The sequence below is a fragment of the Danaus plexippus genome, chromosome 25 (genome assembly GCF_018135715.1).
Source record: "Danaus plexippus chromosome 25, MEX_DaPlex, whole genome shotgun sequence".
In the NCBI taxonomy this organism is placed as follows: Eukaryota; Metazoa; Arthropoda; class Insecta; order Lepidoptera; family Nymphalidae; genus Danaus; species Danaus plexippus.
The window spans coordinates 3,256,956-3,278,375 of NC_083553.1; the positions used below are offsets into that span (position 1 = coordinate 3,256,956).

General features: G+C 34.0%; 4 protein-coding genes across 6 annotated transcripts; 2 read left to right on the forward strand and 2 right to left on the reverse strand.

The window, feature by feature from the left end:
* The first annotated feature begins 34 nt into the window (after positions 1–34).
* On the forward strand, positions 35–14,034 carry LOC116775111 (phosphoenolpyruvate carboxykinase [GTP]-like). 3 transcript variants are annotated; one of them, XM_061524762.1, is made up of 15 exons: positions 35–186; positions 1,104–1,202; positions 5,071–5,139; positions 8,729–8,828; positions 9,252–9,397; positions 9,961–10,145; positions 10,459–10,581; positions 10,654–10,815; positions 11,169–11,272; positions 11,430–11,643; positions 12,101–12,293; positions 12,641–12,839; positions 12,927–13,076; positions 13,318–13,515; positions 13,693–14,034. In XM_061524762.1, the coding sequence occupies exons 3-15, from the start codon at positions 5,108–5,110 to the stop codon at positions 13,795–13,797; spliced, it is 1,911 nt and encodes a 636-aa protein (XP_061380746.1). In that variant the 5' UTR covers positions 35–186; positions 1,104–1,202; positions 5,071–5,107; the 3' UTR covers positions 13,798–14,034. The 3 variants fall into 3 exon arrangements, with proteins under 3 accessions (XP_061380746.1, XP_061380745.1, XP_032523819.2); XM_061524761.1 differs by having other exon boundaries at positions 49–186; positions 1,099–1,202; XM_032667928.2 differs by lacking the exons at positions 35–186; positions 1,104–1,202; positions 5,071–5,139 and adding an exon at positions 6,960–7,162.
* LOC116775083 (sister chromatid cohesion protein DCC1) lies at positions 14,021–21,185 on the reverse strand. The gene is made up of 5 exons (XM_032667893.2): positions 21,044–21,185; positions 15,545–15,735; positions 14,666–15,474; positions 14,429–14,592; positions 14,021–14,182 (listed from the first exon to the last, which is right to left on the reverse strand). Exons 1-5 carry the CDS (start codon positions 21,052–21,054, stop codon positions 14,077–14,079), a joined length of 1,281 nt encoding a protein of 426 aa, XP_032523784.1. The 5' UTR covers positions 21,055–21,185; the 3' UTR covers positions 14,021–14,076.
* On the forward strand, positions 15,850–17,819 carry LOC116775084 (mitochondrial import inner membrane translocase subunit Tim23). Its single transcript, XM_032667894.2, has 3 exons — positions 15,850–16,186; positions 16,452–16,559; positions 17,348–17,819. The coding sequence occupies exons 1-3, from the start codon at positions 15,970–15,972 to the stop codon at positions 17,605–17,607; spliced, it is 585 nt and encodes a 194-aa protein (XP_032523785.1). The 5' UTR covers positions 15,850–15,969; the 3' UTR covers positions 17,608–17,819.
* LOC116775082 (protein DENND6A) lies at positions 17,808–20,990 on the reverse strand. Its single transcript, XM_032667892.2, has one exon. It carries the CDS (start codon positions 20,795–20,797, stop codon positions 19,109–19,111), a length of 1,689 nt encoding a protein of 562 aa, XP_032523783.2. The 5' UTR covers positions 20,798–20,990; the 3' UTR covers positions 17,808–19,108.
* Positions 21,186–21,420: the final 235 nt, after the last annotated feature.

Sequence of the window (21,420 nt, forward strand, 5' to 3'; positions counted from 1 at the left end):
ATATCTCACTCATTAGATGTAAGTGCGGGAAGTGGGTCACAATATTAGAGTTGTTATAAATTAATTTAAACATTAACATATTACTCATTCGTCAATACTGTATCGTTGTTGACTGTTGTCCAACAAAAAAAAACATTGACAGTGTGAAACGATTATATCCGAATCCATACAGCCAAACAGGAAAAGGTATTAAAAACTCTTTTATGTTTTCACTTTATTTTTTTTCATTAAAAATAATTTCTATTTCTCTAATATATTTTTAATTATGTAGTTATGATCGTTGAACATTCAGCCATAGTTATAAATGAATATTTTATTATTAATATTTAACATACATTATATTAAATAAATAATTTTTCCATTGTCTATATTTAATAAACTTTTGATATTGATATTATGTTTTCTTACAATAATACTACTATCATATAAACAAGTCTGTTTATCTTGTGATCCTCCGAGTGATGACGTTATATCTAATCGTACGAAACACAGCGTCAACAGTTAAGTGCAAAATAATATTGTGAAAAAATTTTTGACGTCTGTAACACTTTTAATATATTGCTGTAGCTCAGACTCCGGCTTTGTCTTTGGATATTAAATATAAATGCTAGTTTAACATTTAGTAAATAATTCCCAGCCCACGTGACTTGAAAAATATGAAACATGAATTATAAAACAAATTATATTAATAAATTCCGTTTATCCTTTTGATAGCAAACAATATGGACGTATAATTTTTTTTATATTATTAAAGTTTTTTAGTGTTTTTTCTGAAAAATGTATTGTTTAAGAATCATCAACTTCTTTTTATATTCCATCACGTAGGTATATGTTTACATAGTTAATAATTTTATATAAAATACACATTAATAAATCATTTAATTAATATTCCCTTGTTACTTAATATTTAATATTTTGAATGAGTGTAAAAAAAAAAAATTATATATAATTAAAATTTCCAAGAACATACATTTATATTCATTAAATTAAAAGCTAATTAAGTTAATGACGTAGAAACGTTTTAATAATAAAAATTAACACTTCTGATAGGAACTGATATAATAATCAAAAGCTTTATATCTGATGTTTTCTTTGTAGCCCAGCCAGTGACACGGCGGCGTCATACAAAACAGCACGTGTCTTAATTTAATAAACAGAGCGAGACCAGTTTCACCGACTAGTGCAACCGCATTTCCTGACAGGTGAGTTGATTTTATCTGTAATTGTCTAGATTATAAAGTCCATTTTCGTCTGATGTGATACAAAAATTATATATATCGTGATGCCATTTCTCATCGCGACCCATTTTGTGTATTGCAAACTGATTCTAAGTACGCTCTACGTCCGGTTTTGTTTAGATAAATCCAATTATTATTTACAATCAGAAAATAAACGTCACTTCGGCGTTTCATTCAAGTTCAAAACGTCAAGTGACATCCGTGTTGCTGCGTTCTGTTTATAAAAACTAATCGGGAACGAATGAATGGTTTGACATTTCGCAATGTTCCATTCGCGGAATTGCGTGAATGATTACAATAGCGAATGAATGGTTCTGTCGAAATATATTGGGTGAAGGGTAATAAGTAATAACTAATAGGCGCGGTTATCTGGAAAGTTGTAAAACCGGTTACGAAATACCTTAACGTTAATTACATTATAATTTTAATGGGAAGTAAATAGTTAAAAAAAAATTATTTAATATTTATTACTTCTTACACTTCACGTTAAAAAAACTTCATTTTGGATCGACCATTCGTATTTGAAGTTATGTAGTATTTTTTTTTTCCATACTACAAATAAATAAAATAAATAAAAGAGATTTGATTTGATTTCGGACATACACCGAGTAGGTATCTGTTCAACAAGAATTCTAAGTTACACACACATATATATATATTTACAAATTTCAAACTACCCGAATACTTTGTTTTATATTGAAACTTTTAATTATTGAGTAATATATACTACTTAATATTTAACTCAAAGTATTCCATGAAACAAGCGAGTTGTCTGTATTCTATAGTAATACGACGCCAGTCCTTTCTAGTCCTGGGTTAAGTTAACCCGTTACATAACTGGTTTAACTACATTTCATAGTTACAAGTAGTTAGTAGTTACAGGACATTACTATGGCAGAAACATACTAGATACAACTCCGGTAAAATTTACTCCATAATAGTTTAAATTTAACAAAATAAGGATATCTACAAATTCTTAATACAATTATTAGTATAGAATATTTTTATTTCTGATAATAAATTGTTATAAAACAAAAAAAAATCTGTACAAAACTGAGTTGAAATTTACATAATATGTCGGAATATAAAAAATTAAAGAGGTCGTGAAATAGATGAGAGATAAGCGTTACAATAACCTATATTTTATTTAAACAAATTAGTTTAAAGTATAAGAAATTGTTCATTAGGATTTTATTTATTTTTATCAAACACATTTCTTATTTAATTAATATCCTTGTAAGTAATATCAATGAAGTACACACGGTAAGTAACTTATACGATATCATTGTTCGTGTGTCGGCATACGAAGTAAAATTACCACAAGTTCCCACCGTCGAACCTGGAAATTGTCTACATTTATGAAAACACTGTAAAACTCATTGTAAAATTACTGTACGTTTACCACAAGTCTGAATAGTTAAACTATATAAAGAGATTTTCTATGTCATTCATACTTACTTAGGTAATTAAATGTGAAACCGAAACGTTTCGTATGTACTATATAATGTGACTGGAAACTTATAGTACGGTTATTAAGAGGGAAGGTAATGTAGTAATTGCTTGTGTTATACTTGGTTTTTGTCACGAATTTGAAACTGAAGGGTAGAGAAATGAATAACTATTTAAAATTCCATTCCCATGTTTTGTATTTAAAAAAATCTTAAAAATCAAAATTATTAAATAACAAACATAATCAAACTAAATTAAAAAATGATCGCAACAGACGATACAACGTTACAAGTCGAGGTAAAGCATCTCATTGAAGATATTTTTTATATAAAAATTACTATTACGTGTTTTTCAGTGTTCAACAATTTAGAGTTCAAAAAAAAAATCTACACTCTTGCTCGTTTACACTAGTATGTGTCTTTTAATTTTACCCTTAATACGGGTTCGATTCTTCAGATAAGACACTGAAAGTCACCAGTTTTACATTCAGAAATACCTATTACCGTTTCATAGTTTAAATTTTATTTAGCAATATAACGATTCATATCCGTGGTATGGTTACTCTTTGCTTATTAACGGTAGTGTCTAAAACAGTAAAGGCAGTAAATAGGAATGTCATAAAAAATAGCTGTTCACCAAGTAATAACTCTTTTCCTCACTCACTCGTTCACTGGCCATATTACGTTCCTGACATCTTTTATTTAAAAAAAAAAAAAAAAAACATTAAGTAAAATGATTTTGTTTTCGCCTTAAATTTTTAATGATAATGTGCTATTTATATCTGACCTAACTTTCGATGGTGGCGATATCGTTGAATGATAAATTCCCTGCGACATAGATAATATTTATCGCAAATATAAAACAAATTCTTAAAACACATTAAATCCTTTTTGGTTATTCCCGCCTAAAATCTCGGATATTAAAAAAATGTATATTTAATTTTTTGTTATTTACACTATGTAGCTGTTGCTGTAGTAGTATATTATAATTGCCCCTCAATGTATATTAAAGAGTATTTAAAGTTTAACAATTTTTAAGTGGAATCAAATCACGAGCTATCAGACGTGAAGGTCATATAATCTGTCTGTGAAATAGATTTGTATTCCCAATTTAGTGATAACATTCGGACGGAAAATCACAATGAGGACTTTAGATCAAACGTCAATAGGGTTCATTTTCGTGTGCATGTTGTTATTTAATATATTTATACGCCATTGAATTCGTCTGTGGCCTTTTTATTATAGACTGACTCTATTCCTTAGCTCTGTTCGCATATCCCGTATGAACAGGAATTTTACTTTATTTTTAACGTTAACGCTCTTTATATAGCGACGTTAGACTATGTAAACTGGATACGGTCATTTTGAACGTCCTTCACTCATATCTTGACCGTTAAGCCCTGTTTGTTTCTATTATTAAGGTTGTTTGTTTACAGACGAATCTTAAGTTATAGTATGTTATGACGTATTACAAACAGTTAACACTCTCTCTGTTTGTACGCAATCAGATTTTATTATTCGTATTGATTTGTTTTTGTTGTGATGGCAGCGCGTCACCCGAGCAAATATGTCTTAATCGACGATTAAAATCATGTGACTCTGATTTATTGACCGACAAAAAAAATATGCTGTATTCAATTGCAATGTCAATTTTGCTCGTTACATTTTACATTTGTATTTTTGTATTCGATACGTGTAGATTTGATGTCGAGAAATAATTCAGGGTTTATAAAAAATAAATTAAACGATTTTTGTTTTGTAATTTTTATTCTTTGACAAACATGACATTAATACGAATTGTATAATTCTGATAGCCTATGTTTTTTAAAACTGATTGTTTTAGCGAACTTTTGATTTCGGATTTTTGTAATGACAATTATCTATGGTCTTAATTCCTAAACGATTCTGTAAATAAAATTTATTAATAATTTAACATAATAATATGAAACAGTCCAAGATTTTATTTGTACTATAGTGATTTAAAACTACCGCACCGTCAGTACTCTACCTGATGGATAGAGGGCGCTGTTAAGAAAACAATACTTCGTTGAAATATTTAATTGATTACCCAATATTTATTCCTTTACCTTAGCCTAAGTCATTTATTGATATATCGAAAACAGGAATCTGGGTAGCAATATATAATTCAGGATGTCATTATGTATATTAGGTATTATAAAGTCAACCAAAGACGTTTATTTAAAACACCAAATGTATGGAAAAATATCAACACGTCTTGAAGGTCTTTTGTCCAACTAGTTTCGTACCAGATAATACTGAATATTAAGGCATATCACAGACGAAGTGTTTATATATATGTCAATGTAAATATAGAATAAGGGTACGTAGTATTTAATAATATCTTCTTAAATTTTTATTCACAGATTTTTTTAACGTCTCACTTGAAAAAGAAACGTTAAAATGGTGCTGTTGTTGCGGAGGTTGTCGAAAAAGTGAGTATATTTTTCCATTTCTTACGTAATATGTTATCTAAAAATTTATATATATATATAAATATAATCTATAAACAGATCGATATCTATGACACTTATAATGCGTGGTTGGTAACTGTAGATATGCTGTGGAAAAATTAAAAAAACAATGATGAAATTATCAATCTGTGACTGACTTAATCGTTATCAAAGTTCAAGGTTCACTGCAAACTGGAGGCGCGGCTTCACGCCCCTTGTTTCATCATATTATAACTATATATAAACATGAATGAATTGCTATTTCGAGGAAATTGTTATTTTTCTAAATCCTACCTCTTATTTCACGGTACATAAAAAAATTGTCCACTTCAATTTTATAGTAGTTTGAAAATTTATGTTCATATTGGACATTAGAATATTATTATTTGTAAAATAATTAATAAAACGAAACAAAACAAAATAATATTCTTATAATATTATTTAACTACCTACTACTACTTAATTTTTTTTAATTAAAATGTTATAGTAATTAATGAGTTTCTAATAGGATCCGCAGTTCAATTAATCTTCGATAGATGGCGCGATATAAAATACCTATAATAATATTTTTCTGGACAATTTTGTTTATAGGTCATGTGATATACTTAACCTTCCAGTGTCAGCACGTCTTGTCGATATTAAGGTTAAATTGTAAAATAACAAAAAACATTGTTAAATAAATCTGAAATCCGTTTTAAGCCACATATAAACTTTTTTTAGCAGATTCAAAACAGATAATAAAAGTCATTAATAAATCCACAGATAATTGAAACGGAAAAAGGAGGATTTATTGTACTCACTTAAACGACGATCTTTGATCAGTAATATCTGTAATTCTTGCAATTTCGTTTATCGCTGACCTCTGTCTAGTACCACTTATATCTTCGGAAAATTTCCCCAGAACATACAATTTGATAAGTATTAATTATGTTTACTTTTAATACTTAGAAAACAATGGGACAATTGGGCTGTTAGCGGATACAACTCGTAATACAATGTAATTTAGTTTATTAATAGGAAGAATACATTTCAAATGATATTCGTTAGTTGTTATCAATATTTTTGTTTTTATATATTTTCCGTATAATTGTTTTTCTAGCAAAATAAATCACATATATTCCGTTCCGTTTGATCCCACAATTACTTAGCAACAAGCAACACGATTTATTCAAAATAATAATTTGCCTTATTATCATACAAATACGGATGCTTTTCGTTTGAGAAATTGCTAACGTCCAAATAAGAGCCTCTTGTATCTAATCTAACACGACACGAAGGCCACTATACTCCTATGTACAGCGAGCCCTTCGCTCTAAACACAAAGTCCATTCGCAAACAAAGACATTATATCCTACTTGATATAATTGTGATTAATAAAATACACAAAGATATTGTCTAGTACATGAAAGCTTGTGCTTCCTGGTCTATAAACAAAGACAACACCAGTCGGCCTTCGAAGCAGGTGTTGCTGGAATGGTTTTTAAAGCCTGTCGTTATTTATGTCTCCTTTATTAAAAAATATTATCTATACCTATATAAACCTACTATCTATTTTAACCTTTAGGTTCGAGATGATGCAATCATACCTTGGTCATATGAATCTGACGAAATAACGCTCAATATTTCAAACTCAGCAACACACACGTTAATAACAAGTCTGTATCTACGTAGAACATTGCGAGACTTGTTTGTAAACGTCACGACGCGCCCGCCATTTTGGCCAATCGGAAGCCGCCATTTTCACACTCCCCCGATATATAAACAGTTCGGACGGTTTAGGCGCCATTCGCTGTTTAGAATTTGTTACGTCATTAAATGGGAGACAAAATCAAATTCTACAAGTGGCTGATATTTTTGTTCAGTTTCAGTAATTTGGATAAAATTAAGAATATTCTATAGAATATAATCGAGTATTAATTTTATTTTATATTAATTACATATATTTTTCAATTTTAAAAATGTTGCATTTCAATGTGCCCGAAGAATACGTGAATAAAACTGCAAAGTGAGTATCGACATTAGTTTTTTTTATATATATAATATTTAATATGTACGTATTTCTAAATATTTGTATGATTATTTAATAATGAAAAATTCTTGAAACAGGAAAATAAAAATTATACGACAATTTTATTTTTTAAATTCCGAATTAAATTTTTCTTTTAAGTATGATTTCAATCTCCCTAATAGTTAAACATTAAACAACATATTTATTAATCATCCAAGGACATTAAAAAGTGAAAGTGTACAAGTGTGTTTAATAGAAGTATTTTGCGAATAAAAAAGATCATATCTTAAAGACACGATAATATTTAAATTATTAGCATATATGTATAACATGTACTACTAGCATTTTTTTAGTATTAAACCATTTACCTACTTCACAAATATTGATAAAATATTTTTATCAGTATGTGTTTAAAGGGAAAAAAAAAATTTCTACTGTAACTATAGAAGTAACCTTGAAGATATTTTATTTTGACAAAAAAAAGTAAAATTTAAGAAATGTACGAAAGAATTCGAGCCGGGTAAAAAGATATTGAGTTTTTTGTAATGTTTTAAAAAACTTTGAAAATTTTTCTTTGTGAATGTCGTTCAGTAAACCGTATAATAATATTCTTTCAAAATAATATTCTGACACAACGCTTTTTTTTATTCTAATTTTGATACAAAGATTAGTATTATTAGATTAATATCGCTTTTTAGATATATAATTTTATAAATTATAATATTAAACATTACGACGGTATATACACTAATGTATACAAATGAGACACTTAATGAGTATAGAATTATTAAAATGCTATAAAAATATTATATATCCTTTATTATTTTACTAAAATTTAGTAAATTCTTTCGTTTAAAGTGATTCGCTAATGTTGGTTGGTTGTTTTAAATGTGGCCCTCATCCGTGCAAAGACTTGCACAGTATATCCTGCCAGTGTCGTGTAGAATGGAGGGGATTAATTTTTGAATGAATTAAAATTTAACAGCCTTAACTGAAGTCACAATAAGTAGCTTTGTTAGTAGATATAAAACAACACAAATTCAATTAGATGCAAACATAGGAGGTATAAAATGTATAAAAAATGTAAAATGTGTTAAAATGCTTATTTTACATGTGTTAAAGCAAAAATTAACACACTGTCAAAAACATAGAGATGTCAGTAATGAAAGTATCTATTAAGAGTTGTCAAAGTTGATAAAAAAATTAATAATATATCAATTAGGTACCGGTAAAAATATAACTAGAGTGTTCTTTATAAAACAGTGATATTTAAATATACGCCTTCATTCCTTTCATCAAACTGCATTGTGTTTCGTCCAAACAGTACTTGAGATTCGTCCATCAAATAGAAACGTTGTCATTTGCATAATATTCCGGGATTCCAGTGCGAATGAAGCCATTGCATTATAAAATATATATATCACGAGTGAAACCAGGTTGTATTATAGTCGTATCTACATATCGAGTTACGAGTAACATTAAGTGTGTAACCTCCAAGCTTCTAGCGAATTCGCATTCGTTTGTATTTTGAGGTATATTTATTGAGAACTATTTGTTATACAGATGTGCTCAGGTCGCGTTATCCTGCAGCAGAGCGTCTCACCAGGCCGCCTTACGAGGCGCCCTCAAGCTAAATCCGCAATTAGCGAATTTGACCCCCAAGGTAAGGATCTAAAAACAACGACCTAGCTTCGTGTGTACGCGTTCGTTACTTGAGTATTTCTTATTGATGTTATTAAAATATCTTTTATTGGAGGCTAATTACATATTATATTATGTTTTAAGAACATCTTATTTAACCCTGATACACTTCAAATTATACTCATAAGCATAGTTTGAGATGACTTATTTTTGATGACGTCCAATGTAGTCTCATATTAAAATTGTTCTCGATAGTTACATTGAGCTTATTAAAATTTCAATCGTCGTCATGAAAACCTATCCGGGTGTTTTATAGCTGTAGTTAAAGTCAATTTAGAGACAGACAAACATAGTGATCGAGCACACAACCTCCTGTTTTTATGTCGGTTATGTATTTGCTGAACGGAAATGCCAAAAAAATTTCAAATATCGAAAATTCGTCTAGGTCCGTGCGTTTGTGGAACGAAGTGCGGCGTTGTGTGAACCGGATCACGTCCACGTGTGTGACGGTTCCGACGCCGAGGGTAAGGCGCTCCTTCAGATGATGCAGCAGCAGGGGACTGTGAAACCCCTGCCTAAATACGACAACTGGTAGGTTTGATATCCACATCAGTTTTTGCTAAACATTTTTTATAAGGATATAACATTGTTACCGTCACTCGAGACGTAGGTGTACTCTTGGAGTTAGGGAGTTTGATATCAACGTTGCCGTGCCTCGTTTTATGAGACTTGTTGTTTTTGATGCCTTAGATTGATTGCCAATAATTTTGAACTGAACGTACTGTGATCACAATCGATTGGAATCTATATTAGTACGTTTTTATTGCGCTATTTTCTTGGGCTGTTTTGAATGGATATATTTTATAAGGTTCTGTTTGTATTTTCGTAACTATGAGGTTGCAAGTGGCGCCATCCGTGCCGTACTAACTATAATACACTATAATCCTCAGAATTATTTTTATGACTGATTATAATTAATTATAATACTGAACCATTTTAATTTTGTAATGGCAACATTTGAGCATCATCTGTATTTGAATTTTGAATAGTATAAAAACTGGCTTCAGCCATATTGTAAGAGTACTTAACTTACTTAAGTAACGCTGGACATTGAAAATCAAGTCGGAAACTGTATCTCGAACACATTGTACCAGCTGGTTGTCACGAACGGATCCCGCGGACGTGGCGCGCGTCGAGTCTCGCACTTTCATTTGCTCTGAACGAGAAAGAGACGTGGTCCCTGTAGCGAGGGCGGGGCAGAAGTCCGCGCTGGGGAACTACATCAGCCCCGAGGGTTACGACAAGGCTGTGACTGAACGGTTCCCGGGCTGTATGCGAGGTGGGTAGTTTGCTGTTTTTAAATTTCCTGATTAATTCGAGACATTTTTATATGAGTACATTTGAATTGATTGAGAGTTTTTCGAGAGAATATTCAAATGGAGCTGCTAACGGATATACTAGGCGAGTTATTATTATTACATTTTACATGAACCCGTCTGGCCCTGATCACGGAACGTCGGGAAAATAAAGAATAATATAACAAATCATAAATACATTGAATATCAGTTTTATGAAAGACTTGGAAAGTTTTGCCAAAATATTAAATTAGCCAAATAATCTTGATACATTGCTATAAAATATGTTTCTTGTAGGCAGGACCATGTATGTGATACCGTTCTCTATGGGGCCCGTCGGATCTCCTTTGTCCAAGATCGGTGTGGAAGTCACCGATTCCCCTTATGTCGTGTACTCTATGAGGGTCATGACCAGAATGGGTGAGCATTTAAAACTCGGTTAAACAAAATACGATTCAGGACGAGGTTTTAAAACTAGACCTTATTCCCCAGGTAATAAAGTCTTAGAGGCTCTGCGTAAGGACGAGCAGTTCGTCCGTTGTTTGCACGCGGTAGGTCGTCGTGATGATGGACAGGAGACGCCGGGCTGGCCCTGCGACCCTCAGAGGACGATCATACTGCATCGACCGGCGGATAATGAGATCATCAGTTACGGTGAGTTGATTTGGACCAACGAAGTACGATATGAGGGTAGTTTAAAAACTTTAACGACTTGTTTGAAAATTTGGTAGAAAAAAAATTATGTATTGGAAAGCTAATGTTTTATTGAACACATACACAGTCGACCTCGTTACTAGATATTTACTTGACATAAAAAATATCAAAGTAAACAACCATAGCTGGTGTCAGCTTCATTTGTACGAAACATTTTTAAAACCTCTTTGTTTAACTTGTTTCATCCAGCTCTCATGACATCGTATAGACTATAGAATATCTTTCTTTAAATATTTTTATTATACAGATGTATATATTTTATGTAAGAATTTTTTTTTTTTTTTAATAAACAGGCAGCGGCTACGGCGGGAACAGTCTTCTGGGAAAGAAATGTTTCGCCTTAAGACTCGGCTCGGTGCTGGCGCGGCGTGAGGGGTGGCTGGCGGAACACATGCTGGTAGGTGTCTCAGACAGCACATGGTTTTAGTATATATGCGAAAAAATCAACGAATAACAATGCTCCCCTCATACACGGCACATTCTATACCATCATTGTCCACAAAAATAATATTAGGCATTACTTACAAATGACAGTAATCGTCACTTCTCAACAGATCGTGGGTATAACGGACCCCAAGGGCCGTAAGCGCTACATCGCCGCGGCCTTCCCGTCGGCGTGCGGCAAGACTAACCTGGCTATGATGACCCCGACCCTGCCAGGGTACAAGGTGGAGTGTGTGGGAGACGACATCGCCTGGATGAAGTTTGACAGCAGCGGCGTGCTGAGAGCCATCAACCCTGAGAACGGGTTCTTTGGCGTCGCTCCAGGTGAGGCAGCAGACGAATTTACTTAGGAAACTTGAATCCCAAATGAATTGAATTCTGCCGGCATCCAGAGCGGTACGCCAGAAAATTAAGAAATCGATGGCGGTAGATGATAAATAACAAGGACCAACTGACAGACATTCACACCTCGTCTGCCCGTGATCACGGTTGCTGCAAAGTAACCGAAACGTCGGGATTATGTAGTTTTTTAAATAATAAAAATCCGCGTAGTTTATCCGAAAAATATTAGTTTCATTAGAATTGAAGTATTTGTACCGCTTTCCATTTTACAGCAGAATTCTTTATTGTATGACACAGGCTATGACATAAAACACGAGGATAAACAGCTGTGGGGAACAAAACAAGTGGGTCCGTTAGGAAGGTCCAACCATTCATCAATAGCTACACCTCTCATACATGCCGTAGTATCTGCTTTGTATAACGAATCCTCGTTTCTCAGGAACCTCTTCATCGACCAACCCCATAGCCATGGAGTCTATCTTCCGCGACACGGTGTTCACGAACGTGGCTGAGACAGCCGATGGTGGGGTTTGGTGGGAGGGCATGGGAGAGGCCCCGGAAGCTCTGATCGACTGGAAAGGCCAGCCGTGGGATCCCAGCAAGGACACGCCAGCAGCACATCCCAACTCCAGGTATGATACCGTTACAGCAAGGTCCAGTGACACGACTAAAATCTTTAAATATTAAGGACTCAGTGAATTTGATAATATATTGGACTGTTGTAAAAAATAATCATTTCATACTTCCTCGTCTGAAACTTACATTTGTTTTCGATTGCTTCAATGAGGTTCTAAACTGTAGAACACTATCGACAACTCTGTGACATCTCTTGACAGCAACAAAAATCAACTTCATAAATACAGCGGGGTTTGAATCTGGGACTCCAATAATAAGTTCCCAGCATCTTATTTATGAACATGCTAGGACCCCCACTTCGCTCCTCTCCTATGTTCCTTGTTATCTAACGAGTCGTGTCCAGGTTCTGCACGCCGGCGTCTCAGTGTCCCATCATGGACGGATGTTGGGAGAGTGCGGCGGGGGTGCCGATATCCGCGATCCTCCTCGGGGGTCGGCGGCCGGCCGGCGTCCCGCTGGTGGTGGAGGCCAGGGACTGGCGACACGGAGTATTCATGGGAGCCAGCATGCGCTCCCAAGCGACCGCTGCAGCCGAGCACGCGGTTAGTAATCTTAAATTTCTCTTTATCTGACTCTTTTCGATGTCTATTGGCTGTTTTTTGTGTAAACCTTCTATTTTATCGTCTCAGGGCAAAGTCGTGATGCACGATCCGTTCGCGATGCGGCCCTTCTTCGGCTACAACTTCGGAGACTACCTCCGTCACTGGTTGTCCATGCCACAGCCAGGACGCCGCATGCCCAAGATATTCCACGTCAACTGGTTCAGGAAAGATGATCAGGTAGAGGGTCGAGTACTTCTACATTTATTTCCTGGGGACTCATTGAACGTGTCTAAGTTATGAACATATCCCTAAGGTACTGTAAAGTATCGAATTATAGACATTTTTGTTGGTTGCCATAACAAAAAAAAATAATTTGAAGGAAACCTCGGCTCGTGTGACAACATAATGATTACAACCAATATTCACTCCTAATATTCTGGTTCCATTGGACAAAATAACTATTTTTAATCTACACCAGGGTAAATTCCTTTGGCCTGGCTTCGGTGAGAACTCGCGCGTGTTGGACTGGGTGCTGCGCCGTTGTGATGACGAGCCCTGCGCCATAGAGACTCCACTCGGTTACATCCCCACCGAGGACGGGTTGCAAACCAATGGACTCGCATCCGTGGACATGAAACAACTGTTCAGCATTCCTAAGGATTTCTGGATGCAGGAGGTGAGGAGCTCTGATATTATTCGCACTCGATAGTAGTCAATTTTTAACCGCACCAAAAAAAAATATTCGAGTCTTCTTATTAAAATAATTTACAAGGATTGGTGTGCAACAATTATACGCTTTTACTAGAGGAGAAGTGTTAAACAATTTTTCTATAATTTAAGTTTTTTTTTGCAGGCTGATGCCATCGAGAAGTATTTCAAGGAGGAAGTCGGAGAAGATCTTCCCAACGAAATGTGGGAGGAATTAAATAAACTGAGGATCAATGTACAGAAATCCTAAAACACCAAAGATGTATTCAAACACTATTCGATTAAGCATAAATGAGATAACACTGTAACGATCGGTCCTGAGATATGTTACTATATGAAAAAAATTCTTCATTAGATTTATTTTACGAGATCTTGTTCTGGCAACACTGTGGTGTATTGAAATTAAAAGGCTGTGCTCTTTAGATTATATATAGAAATAAGTTATGTATGTGCTGTCCTGTAAATAATAAATGTATAATTTATAAAACTTTTTTTTTATTTAAATATCCTTACGAAATACTAATAATATTTATTTCATATGTTTAGCAGAAAAAACTCTGACGCCATCTTGAGCTGAGGCGCGTGCGTACTTGGTTAATAGGGCGTTTACATTTAATTTCTCCGTGGCATATAACCTGAAACAAAATGAAATAAGGCTTTGATGATGACGTCATACACCTGTGTAGCACATACTTCAATGTAATTCCTATTTCCCTACCACTGATATCATTTAGAGATTAACAAAAATATGAATGACTATTTATATTTTTTTTCTACGCTACACATTAAATGCTTTCTACCTACATTATCACGCTTCTTTAATTTAATTTACAAAATCGTCAAAAATTTTCGCTTCCAAAGTGAACAAAAACAAACATTACTCGATATACGGCGATATTTCGGAAAGGGTCCATTTGGGTTTCGCTTGGAACAGAATCTTAAAGCGCTGATTCAAGTCCTCGGGTAAATCACTCGCAGAGAAACCCCATATAACTGGTGGTTGTGAGGATTCGTCCGTTATCGCTATCCCGGCCAGCATGGATTTCTGTGAAAAATATCAATCATATGTATAGAAAATATGGCACAGACGCACAGACTACAGAGACAATTCAACTTACATGTGTTATCATTCCTTCGGGTACGGAATCCCGCCACGCTTGCATGAATTCAACTAAATTAAATTTCCCCGCGCTTTTCAAAAGGACTCGTGCCAGAAATCGGCAAACTTTGTCTTCTTTGTACTGATAGTATTGCGTCCCTCCTTCTTCTACTGATTCCATCGTATAAAATCCAAACATGGCTTCCAAAATACAAGCAGGAACTAAGTCTTTCAAGCTATCTAAAGTGACCTCTCTCGATATTTTATTTAATGGCCATGAATTCTCTTCTATCAGGTCCAGCATGTATGATAAAATTCTAAACTCGTAATCGAAATCTAGTAATCGATAGTGCTCTCCTATTTTCAAAGCTTGCAGCCTCACCAACTCCTCATCTAACTCGGCTCGAGAAGCTTGGATGACATCAAATATACCTTCATAGGTCAGTAACTTGGTTTTGTCCACCTCATACTCTAGTTCCAAGCCGCGATATGAAGTTTCCTCTAGTAGTTTCTGTAGCTTAAGCAGCCGCGGCTTGCACGGCTTTACTTCGTAATACGTAAAAAATGTATTCAGTATATCCTTGTGCACGATACTCCTTGGAGGCCTCCCGTCGTCTGAATCTGTTGATTTATTCAAACTTGCATTCGACGTGTCGAAGGACGAGTCTGAATCTCCCTCCATGGAGTTGTTAGCTGTAGTGTCGTCCAAACCGGTTGAAGCCGCAAACAGCAGGTCAGGAACGAGATGGAGGGAGTTAGATGTTTCAGCTTCCTTAATATCGTAAGTTCGGCTTTGTGTACACAAAACAGCATTTTCATCAACATCACCTTCAAAGAATGTCTGGAGTTATAATTTCTATCGTCAAGTAGTAAACACTAAACAAACTTATTACTTTACCTTTAAATATTAACTGGTTTCCAGCTTCTATTTCTTGGAGTAAATTATCATCTAGAAGCATCAGTTTTAAATTTAAATTATGAACATTTTGTTCCGCAAATCTCAATACTTGAGTGATGTCAGTTAATTCAGACTCGTGAAGTTTTGCCGTTTTTATAACTTTCCTTACTTCATCAGGAGTTCTCTCTGCTCTGTAACAAATAATATATAAAGATTAGTTATTAATACATCTAGACTTTTGATATAATACAGTTTTAAAATAAGAAAAACTTTAATAATCTGTGACACCAAGGAAAAATCGAATGACAGCAGACAGATCGATTCACGAATGACGTTTCGAATTCAACCCTTGTAAATTCCATGCGTGATTACTAAATCACAAATAGTTTTATAATTACTTAATATAGTGTACAAAAAAATCGAAAATGTCGTTACTTAGTGATATATTACCGATAAACAAGAATGAAGACAAAAACAAACAAGCTAGCGCAAGTCTCTCCCCATATTTAAACTTTGACCCTAACTATATACCAAAAATGCAACCAGAATTCCTTTATCCTGATGAGAGTCATATGGCTTCGACTGCGAGACGTTCAAATGTAGCTCTTCCTATTATCGGCATGTCCTTCATGACAGGATCAGGTAATAACCTCATCTATTTTACGTAACTTATCAATCAATATTTATATAGTATATAGTCACACGTTACATACTAATTGAGAGGTAATAAGTTTAAATTAATCAATTAGGTAAAGGTAAATATTTGTTGTCATTGTATGTAAGTAATATTTAAAATTATTAGGAAATGATGTAATAATAAACACAACAATGTTTATCATAAGAGAATAATCAATGCTAATTTGTTTCCAATGAGCTACAAACTGTGATTATTATATATTTCTTTTAGGTATGGGAGGAATGGCAGGTCTCTACAAAGGATTACGAGCGACTACACTCGCTGGACAGACTGGCAAAGTCCGCCGAACACAATTAATTAATTATATAATGAAACAGGGTGAGTGAGACGTACCAAACGCATTTAAATTTAGATAATACTTAGATTTGAAAGAAGTGGATCCATAATGAGCACAATTTTTTGTCCTTGTTTCCTAACTGTTATTGACACTTAATAAGTCATTCTCCTATTAATCTTGATAATGTGAAGAGGTAAGAAATAGTAAATTAATAATTTTTATATATTAACTTTGAAAAAATTCTGTATGTTTTGACTTTTTTCTTGTTCTCCACATTTTTGGCCTTAAAATACAGAGTATAAGTTTTTAACTCGAGAAACTAAATTCTTACCAAAAATATCATTGAACCTATTTAAATATCATCACCCCTTAATTATTAGAATAAACTTAATTAGAAATTAATTAGAATAAATATCAAATGAAAGTAAAAAAAAATACTTAAATTCAAGTAATAGTTGAAGTTGTGGTGGCGTGGAAGTTAAATGCCCGCCTCTCACACGTGAGGACGCGGGTTCGAAACCTGGCAAGTACCAATGTGATCCTTTCCGAGTCATATCTACTTTCTAAGAGTATTTAGACACCACTAACAGACGGTGAAGGAAAACATCGTGAGGAAACCTGGTCTTAGAATTTCAAATTATAAGATTGAAATCGCCAACCCGTCTTGAGCAAGCGTGGTGATTAATGCTCTAACCTTCTCCATGTGAGAAGAGGCCTTTGCTCAGCAGCAGGCTTCAATAGGCTGATGATGATGATGAATAGTCGAAACAATTCCATAACATCAAATATTTATTCTATGTAATAATACAAAAATCTGTTTCTATTGCAGGTACTACGACTGGGTGTACCCTTGGTATTCTCGCGTCCTTCTACTCAACCCTGGCCCTAGGAGTAACCTGGTTACGAGACCAGGAGGACACAGCCAACACATTTATAGCGGCAACCGCTACCGGCATGTTGTACAAGAGTACCTCTGGACTCCGTTCTATGGGCCTGGGCGCTGTTGCTGGCCTCACCTTAGCAGGGATATACACATTGGTCACCGATAATGATAATATTTGGAGTAAGGCGAGATATATAAGAATGTGAAGTCAGATTTTACCTAATTGTAAATATTAGTTATTTTAATTCGTTACGAAATTTCCACCGATGGATCTACCGAGCGCTTGGGGCTTATTTCCCATGTCCCAACACTAGTTAAAGGTGTGTATCGCATTGGTTCCTGGCGCAAACCCATGCCCCTCGTTGAAGTCAGGCGTAGCACAAACATCTAACAATAAATAAAACTATTTGTTCTCAAATGTTATTTTATTTCATACTACAGTAGTTTAATCTAATAATATTTACATTTATAAGTACTACAATATTATTCAGTGTTACCAAAAAAAATCTCTAATACAATTTGTTGCCAGGCAATAGGCATTTGTGGTCACAGTTCATGATGGTTTTAGTTACATTAAAGCATTTATAGATTGAGCAATGAGAAAAAGAAACTATGATGTATAAATACTTTTGGCTACGTAATGTATTATGTGGTCCAACATATAAAATGCATGTTAAATTAAGTTTTTAACCTGTCCTGAAGTTATGTCGGTAATTTATTACAGCCCTATCTATATATGATAAGTTGGAGGGACTCAATAAATGACATATTTTAATAGGAGATTCGTTACATTAATGGTACGTACAGATTATATCAACTTTTACATTTATTTATTTATTTATTACTTATAATATTTCTAGACAAAATTTTTATAACTATTATTCTGAACGCACCCAAAAAAATAATCAAATATAATATATCAGCTGTATTTTAAATTCTAGACAATATTTTTCTTACAATTTCAGTAAGTTTTATATAGGAGAAAATTTTATTCTTTTATATTTTATTTTTATTTTATTTACTAGGTAAGAAACAACAATGTATATGTTTATAACAACAGACGAAAGTATTTCTTACTAACAGAAATACACATTTCTATAGCTAATGTATGGGAAGAGTCAATTATAAGACTATAACATAAAATATATTATAAAACAAAGTTCAAAAAATATATTACAATTACTATTTAATTGTTAAAATTGAAGAAAACATTATTAATGAAGTAATCAAATAAGAGATATTTCAGTTTGAAATCATTGAAAACATATGATTGTTACTAACTCACCCTTAGGGCTAGTTCACACACATACAGTTTCCAGTATTTTACAAATCTTCACATGACAGTACATATAAATGTAAAACTGACAACTCTTAGTATTTAGTTTAACAATGCAAACTTATGGTAAATGAACAAGTGCTGTATCAGAATTAATTTGGTTAAATCTCTTATAAAACAAAATTTTAAAGCGAAGACAGTCGGGGAAAATGCTTAGCATGATACATCTTTAGAACCCACATTCAAATATATACATAAAAATATTTATGTGTATTTACATTTAACAGCATTGCAATTATGCATAATTTGTCACATAACTTGCATTTCAAAATGAATATTCATATACAATCGATAGCTGTGTTGTAGTTTTTCAATTGAAACCTGCAGTCTACGCTGCAACCTCTCGACCCCGAGGTGCAGCATACCGTTTGTCACGAGGCTGCATTTAGTAATGACTTCATATCCTCAGCGAGTACACCATTCAGGTCCTCCAGTTGTCTTGACAACAGTGTACGTGTATTACCAGCCACAGGAACATCATTTTTCAAAACTTCCTTCAGTTTTAACACCATATCTACGATTTCAACCTCCTTCTTACCCACCGACCATACCTTCAAGTCACTTCCAGCCAATGCCTCCAACTGTAATGCCTGTAGTTTATTTGTCAGATCCTTATGCCTTTCATGAAACCATGCGCTAAAGTTTGGTGTTCTAAAAAAGTTTCTATATAAGCCTATCCAATCTCCTTTAATCCCAGTAGTCAAATGGGGTCCGGCTTGCTGTAGGGTAGAGAAAAAGTCTTCAGGATTGAAGGGATTTGGAATTGGCGCTGCTCGGAATGGTGATATATTTTTCTGAAGTGGCATTAATGATGCCATGTATCTTTCCAATGGTATCATAAAGCTCTGAGTAAGTTCTAGAAGGTGTCTCTTTACCATTGCTGTTTGAACCTCAGACGGGCGATCAGATCGTATGCCATTATGAAGTTTCTTAATTATGGCTTTGTCTTTTTCTAAAAATGGTTTGTACTGGGTATAAACACCAGGTGCAGTATCTAACTGCTTCATATTACCAACTTTTCTTAATTTCGTTTTAACTGAACTTGAGTCACTCAGTTTAATAGTGTGCGGCCAATGTTGCAAGGTCTTCGTAAAGAATGGATTTGTTACACCTAGTATTACACACGGTGGATTGAATTGTTTTCTAGTGAACTCCTTGAATTCGCTATCATGGATAGTAAAGTACGGCCTGTATTCCGCTGAATATGACAGAGGCTGAATTAAGTATGTAAGTGCTTGGACTAGGGATGAACATTCCGTAGGAGAGCTTGCCATTACAACGATGGGCTCTGCTGTCAAAACTAGCTCCCACAATAAATGTAAATGAGAAATAACACTGGACAAAGCATCAAATACATTAACGTCTTGAATAGAAGCCACTATATGAGGAATATTTGGTGAATGGACTTGTTTTATTATATCTGACCTCGTAACTTTACCAGTTTGTTGATTAGGGATGTAAGATTGGAAAACAGTTCCTAGGACAGGTAAAAGAAAATTATGACCCGCATCAAGGGGCGGCCACCGATTAATATCGTGACAAGCAGCTTCTAAACTTCTTTCACCATCTTCGAAATGTCTTGGTGCTATTAACTGTATTACTTTGTAAAACAAATTGATGTAAGGCAATCGTGTCAATAGAATAATGCTTTTCTGAAAATATCCCCGCGGTATCGAGGTATCTTTGACTTGACGAAAATAAACGAAGCCCCAGTAATGCGTGGAGTCCGCACGAAGGGTAGAAACGCTGTCTTCGTTATAATTTAACTGCTGTGGCGTTAGTCGAGCACGAGTCCGCAGTCTCACGTGAAACTGTGTGTCACCCATGCAACCTGAATTTGAATCCGGGAACGCTAAGTAACAAATATTACATTTTTCTTGATCCGTTAATTTTACTCCTGGCGGATAAACGCATTCCATTGCCTGACCCAATTCCAGGTCGAAGGTTACCACACATATACAATGCAGCCATTCAGAGAATCTGCTCCATTTCACATTAAACTCTCTTTCTTCCAAAGATAAAATGTCACAATCGTCGTAATTCTCAGAGCCACAAGCCATGGTTGTTAAATATCTATTCCTAATACATTATCACGAGCTAGCTTATTTTAAATGTATATCGATTCCATCTTATGAAACATTGTTTACACTATTTAAACATTTTCCACTTCACACTAAAAAAACTAAGAATATTATGTTTGTACGCTTCAACAGCTGTTCCGTCAACATGGCCTCGCGCGCCAAAACTAAGTGAGATTTTATTTATATGTCAATTTTAATGAAATTAATCAAATAATTTTGTCTTACCTGTTTGCCATTTTAATTTCAATGTCACGTTCAACAAAACAAGGTTACATTAACATTAAAATTTAGTGTAGTTAGTTTAATAGTTTTATTAAAATACGAAAAGAAGCAACAAATCCAAAGAAACCAACAATTACGTTCCGTTATAACAAAGTCAAGTCACAACTCTTAACTATGGAATTTGAACAGAATTTATCGTAGTTCGCTTATTTCTTTTGAAATTTATAGGTATTTAATTTGATATGAAGTGATAGTCAAATAATTTAATATATCAGAAACTAATTTTGTGTTATTGAGCAGGACACTTAAGCATGTGAGTAAAGTAAATATATAGAAATTTGCTAGATATTAAGAAAAATAATAATTACCTTTTATGTTTA